Here is a 5,564-nt window from a genome sequence, read left to right on the forward strand (position 1 = left end):
CCGGGAGTGGCCACTGCACTCCAGTCTGGTGGTCAGAGTGAGACTCCAACTCAAAAAGAAAAAAAAAAAGAATACATGGTCAAATGTAACGACTCCATTTGTTTTTTGTTTTGTTTTGTTTTTAGTCTACCAATCTGCATGCTGAAGGACTCCATTTGTTCAACCAAAGCACCTCCCGGTTAGGGATCTCTATCGACACCAGACATTCTTCAGGAAAAGAATGTAGGCAGAGAGAGGGTGAGCTGACAAGTGAAAGAGGCAAGGGACCGTGCAATGCGGGGCTGTGTCTGGGCCTCCAGGAAGGAGTGGGCAGTGGCTCAGTCAGAAGTAGGTTGAAGTAAATAGCTGCTACCTGAGAGACCGGTGATATCCATCTTCGGCAAGTGTCTGGCTTTGAGGACCACCACTGTCATTCTCTGTGCCACAGGCTGATATGACAGAGACACCTGGAGCTCCCCTCTGCTGATGCACTTCTGTGAGGAAGAAACAGCAGGTGAGAATTCTGGCAGCGGGGCAGGGCAGGGCACAGAAAGGAAGGAGTGGGAAGAGGCTCTGGAAGAGGACCCGTGCAGGGTGGAGTCTGGAGGAAGGATGTTCATCCCTGTCAAGGTGTTGTGATCCTATCTAACAGGGAAGGGGAAAGGATGCATTATTATCATAGTTCTGATATTAAAATCATTTTCATGGAGAGGCAGCACAGCCTTGGATTACAAGCATGGACTTTGGAGCCAGGTTGGCCTGAATTCAAATCCTGATGGCCATTTCTTATATTTCTTATCTGTGACCTTGGACAAATTGCTCAACATCTCTGTATTCAGCTTCCTCATCTGTAAAGTGGCGGGGAAAGGTAGTATCTACTTCATAGGATTATTAGGAGGATTAAATAAGCTAAAATATGTAAATCACAAGAGTGCTCAGCACGTAGTATGTGCTATAGAATTACACTTTCTTTTCTTTTTTTTTTTTTTTGAGTTGGAGTCTCACTCTGTCACCCAGATTGGAGTGCAGGGGCTGCTCCCGGTCACCGCAGCCTCGACCTGCTGGGCTCCGGTGATCCTTCCGCCTCAGCCTTCCAAGCAGCTGAAACTATAGGTGCGCGCTACCACGCCTGGCTAATTTTTTAATTTTATCGTAGAGATGAGGTCTCGTCAAGTTGCCCAGGCGGGTCTCGAACCCGTGGGCTAAGGCAATCCACTCACCTCAGCCTCTGAAAGCGCTGGGATTACCGGCTGAGCCACTGAACCCGGCTACATTTTCTTTCTTTTGTTTTTTTTTGAGTCAGGGTCTCACTCTGTTGCCCAGGCTGGAATGCAGTGGCACAATCATGGCCACTGCAACCTCGACCTCCTGGGCTCAGACGATCCTTCCACCTCATCCCCTCAAATAGCTGGAACTACAGTCATGCACCACCATGCCTGGATACTTTTTAAAAAATTTTTTGTAAGCCGGGCTTGGTGCTTCTCCATCTTTGTTTCTCCATCTTTAAATGATATGCTAGACTTTATTTTGAGCTCAGGGAAAAAAAAACCCTAGTCCTCCAATAATTTTTTTTTGGGGGGCCAGAATTATGGAGTGCAGTGGCATGATCATGGCTCACTGTAGCCTCAACCTCCTGGGCTCAGGTGATACTTTTATCTCAACATCAGGAGTAGCTAGAACTACAGGCATGTGTCACCATACCTGGCTAATTTTAAAAACTTTTTATAGAGATGAGGCCCAGGCTGGTCTTGAGCTTCTGGCCTAAAGCAGTCCTCCTGCCTTGGCCTCCCAAAGTGCTGAGATTACAGGCATAAGCCACCGCATTCGGCCTCCAATAACATTTTATTTTTTTATTTTTTTTTGAGTTGGAGTCTCACTCAGTCGCCCAGACTGGAGTGCAGTGGCCACTCCCAGCCACCGCAGCCTCGACCTGCTGGGCTCCAGCGATCCTTCCGCCTCAGCCTTCCGAGTAGCCGGAATTACAGGCGCGCGCTACCACGCCTGGCTGATTTTTTGATTTATTGTAGAGATGAGGTCTCGCTGCCCAGGCAGGTCTCGAACCCGCGGGCTCAGGCAATCCACTCACCTCAGCCTCCCAAAGGCGCGGGATTACAGGCTGAGCCACCGAGCCCGGTTCTCATTTAATTTTGAGTAGGAGTCTCACTCTGTCACCCAGGCTGGAGAGCAGTGGCACACTCATGGCCACCACAGCCTTGACCTACTGCACTCAGGTGATTCTTCCACCTCAGCCTTCCAAGTAGCTGGAACCATATACACGCGCCTCCACACCTGGCTAATATTTTTGATTTATTGTACAGATGATGTCTTGCCAAGTTACCCAGACTGGTTTTGAACCCCTGGACTCAGGCAATCCTCTTACCACCGCCTCCCAAAGTGCTGGGATTACAGGGCCATTAGTAAGTCATTGTGCCTGGCCTCCAAGAACATTTTAAACATTTAGATGCTTTCTACATTGCAGGTGTTGGGGATCCAGAGCCAACAGGGCTCAGTTTTTGCTCCCAAGGAACCTATCATGCAGTGGAAGAGACATAGATGTAAACAACCATGCACAGTACTTGTCAGAGAAATAAGTAGCCTGTCTAAGTGTTTGGGGCACCAAGGGACAGAGACGCTGGCTTTGCTGGGAAATTCGGGGAAGGCACTGCTAGCCTGGATTGTGTTGATGGAGGGTGAGTAAGAAATCTAAGGGGCAATGGGCAGAAGGATGATCATGCCAGACAGAATGATAGAGTACAAAAGCACTGGGTCCTGAAAGGGTACAACGTGTCCAGAGAATGGTGAGGTGAGTGTGCCTGAAACTGGGGTGCTTGGTGGGAAGGATAGGTCAGGAACCTGGGAGATGGGTAGGGTAAAAAGGCTGTGTGAACACTCTCACAAAACAGCATAGTCAGCAGCAACCAGGCAAGAGAAGGTCTTCAGGATAAGAGTGGCCAAATAGGCCAGGCGTTGTGGCTCAAGCCTGTAATCCCAGCACTTTGGGAGGCCGAGGTGAGAGGATTGCCTAAGCCCAGGGGTTTGAGACCATCCTGGGCAACATGACAAGACTTCGTATCTATGATAAATAAAAAAATTAGACCAGGCATGGTGGCTCACGCCTATAATCCCAGTGCTTCGGGAGGCCGAGGTGAGAGGATTGCCTGAGTTCACAGGGCTCGAGACCAGCCTGGGCAACTTGGTGAGACCTCATCTCTACAATAAATCAAAAAATTAGCTGAGTGTGGTGGTACGTGCCTGTAATTCCAGCTACTTGGAAGGCTGAGGCGGAAGGATCACCGGAGCCCAGCAGGTAGAGGCTGCGGTGGCAATGAGCATGCCACTGCACTCCAGCCTAGGTGACAGAGTGAGACTCCAACTCAGAAAAAAGGAAGGCCAAATTTTCATTATTGTATTTAAATAATTATTATTTTAGAGAAAGCTGGAGAAGGAACTAAAGGAAGACCAAAGTCAGAAGGCTCTGTTAAGAGGCTGCTGCATGGTTGGGCGCAGTAGGTCATGTCTGTAATCCCAGCACTTTGGGAGGCCAAGGCAGGAAGACTGCTTGAGCCCAGGAGTTGGAGACCATCCTAGTCAACAAGGTGAGACCTCATCTCTACAAAAACCAAAAATTATCCAGGCATGGTGGTACGTGCTTGTATTGTAGTCTCAGCTACTTGGGAAGCTGAGGCAAAAGGATAGCCTGAGCCCAGGAGGTCAATGCTGTGGTGAGCCCTGATCACTCTAGCCTGGGTGACAGAATGGGACTCTGTCTAAAAAAAAAAAAAAAAAAAGGAGGCTGTTGCAGGTTGAGTGTAGTGGCTCACACCTGTAATCCCAGCACTTTGGGAGGCTGAGGCTGAAGCATTGTTTGAGCCCACGAGTTTGAGACCAGCCTGGGCAACATAGTGAGACCATCTGTACCCCCACCCCCCCAAAAAAAAATTAGCCAAGCATGGTGGTTCATGCCTGCAGTTCTAGCTACTCAGAAGGCTGAAGCAATAGGATTGCTTAAGCCCAGGAGGTCCAGGCTGCAGTGAGCTGTGATTATCGTGCCACTGCACTCCAGTCTCGGTGACAGAGTGAAACTGTCTCAAAAAAAGACTGATGCAACAGACTAAGGAAGAAATGATGGGGACTGGAATTAGGGCTCTGGCAGGGGAGATGGACATGGAGGTAAGATACGTCTCTGGAGGAACTGTCAGGATTCTGTGGGTTTCGGTGACAACAGTGAGAAGTGCAAGGGAGAGGGAAGAAAGGGGAAACTGTGTTTTGTGATTTTTAGCTTAGAAAGAGCCGGGCAGGCCAGGTGTGGTGGCTCATGACTATAATCCCAAAACCTTGGGAAGCTGAGGTGAGAGGATTGCCTGAGCCTGCGGGTTCGAGACCCGCCTGGACAACTTGGTGAGACCTCTATCTCTACAATAAATCAAAAATTAGCTGGGTGTGGTGGTACATACCTGTAGTTCCAGCTACTTGGAAGACTGAGGCAGAAGGATCGCCTGAGCCCAGCAGGTTGAGACTATGGTGGCTGTGAGCATGCCACTTCACTCTAGCCTAGGCGACAGAGTGAGACTCCAATTCAAAAACGAAAAAAAAAAAGAGGAAAAAGAAAAAAGGGGGCCAAGCAGGGACTATGAAAACCAAAGGAGGTGAAGTTTGAGGAATTTATTTATTTATTTGAGTTGGAGTCTCATTCTGTCATCCAGGCTGGAGTGCAGTGGCACACTCATGGCCACCCCAGTGTCGACCTGGGCTCCGACGATCCTTCTGCCTCAGCCTTCCAAGGAACTGGAACTACAGGCACGTGCTACCATGCCCGGGTAATTTTTGATTTATTGTAGAGACGAGGTCTTGGTAAGTTACCGGGGCTGGTCTTGAACCTGTGAGTTCAGGCAATCCACCTGTCTCAGCCTCCCAAAGTGCTTGGATTACAGGCTGAGCCACCCAGGCCAGCCTAGAGGAATTTAAAACATAAGTTAAATTTGGGATCAGAGCATTCCCCAACTATCAACCTATCCCTTGTATTCTTCAAAGCCCCAAAGAAATGTCATTGACTCAAGGAATTCTTCCTAAATTGAGCAAAAACAGACTCTACTTGTCACCAGCCTTCTATCCAACACACACCCACAAAAGTGGCTTCTCATGTACTTATTAAGTGCCAGACACTCTGCTAGAGCTGGGCTGAGCGGAGAGATGATGAGGAACCTACACTTAAGCAGCTTCTAGGCTAGCTCACGCTCTGCTCAGGGATGCCTGGTGTAGGAAAGAACAGCACTAGAGACACAAACTCCCTCATCAGTGGTAAACAAGAAACAAATCTTTTTTTTTTTTTTTTTTTGAGTTGGAGTCTTACTCTGTCGCCCAGACTGGAGTGCAGTGGCCGCTCCTGGCCACCGCAGCCTAGACCTGCTGGGCTCCGGCGATCCTTCCACCTCAGCCTTCCGAGTAGCTGGAATTACAGGCGTGACAAATCTATTTTTTAAAAGTTTGCTTTGAGCCGGGCTCAGTGGCTCAGCCTGTAATCCCGTGCCTTTGGGAGGCTGAGGTGAGTGGACTGTCTGAGCCCGTGGGTTCGAGACCCGCCTGGG

At 49.2% G+C, this 5,564-nt stretch overlaps 1 protein-coding gene across 2 annotated transcripts in view; it reads right to left on the reverse strand.

Moving 5' to 3' along the window:
- Positions 1 to 5,564, reverse strand: part of SYT11 (synaptotagmin 11) — a 24,818-nt gene that overhangs the window by 2,969 nt on the left and 16,285 nt on the right. The window contains exon 3 of one of the 2 annotated variants that reach the window (XM_008050324.2): positions 353 to 473. In XM_008050324.2, coding sequence (XP_008048515.1) covers positions 353 to 473 — 121 coding nt within the window. Of the gene's footprint in view, positions 1 to 349; positions 474 to 5,564 lie in introns of both variants that reach the window. The other variant, XM_008050323.2, reaches the window with a different exon arrangement.

The sequence above is a fragment of the Carlito syrichta genome, unplaced genomic scaffold (assembly GCF_000164805.1).
Source record: "Carlito syrichta isolate Samal-C Ts95f unplaced genomic scaffold, Tarsius_syrichta-2.0.1 Scaffold143912, whole genome shotgun sequence".
NCBI lineage: Eukaryota > Metazoa > Chordata > Mammalia > Primates > Tarsiidae > Carlito > Carlito syrichta.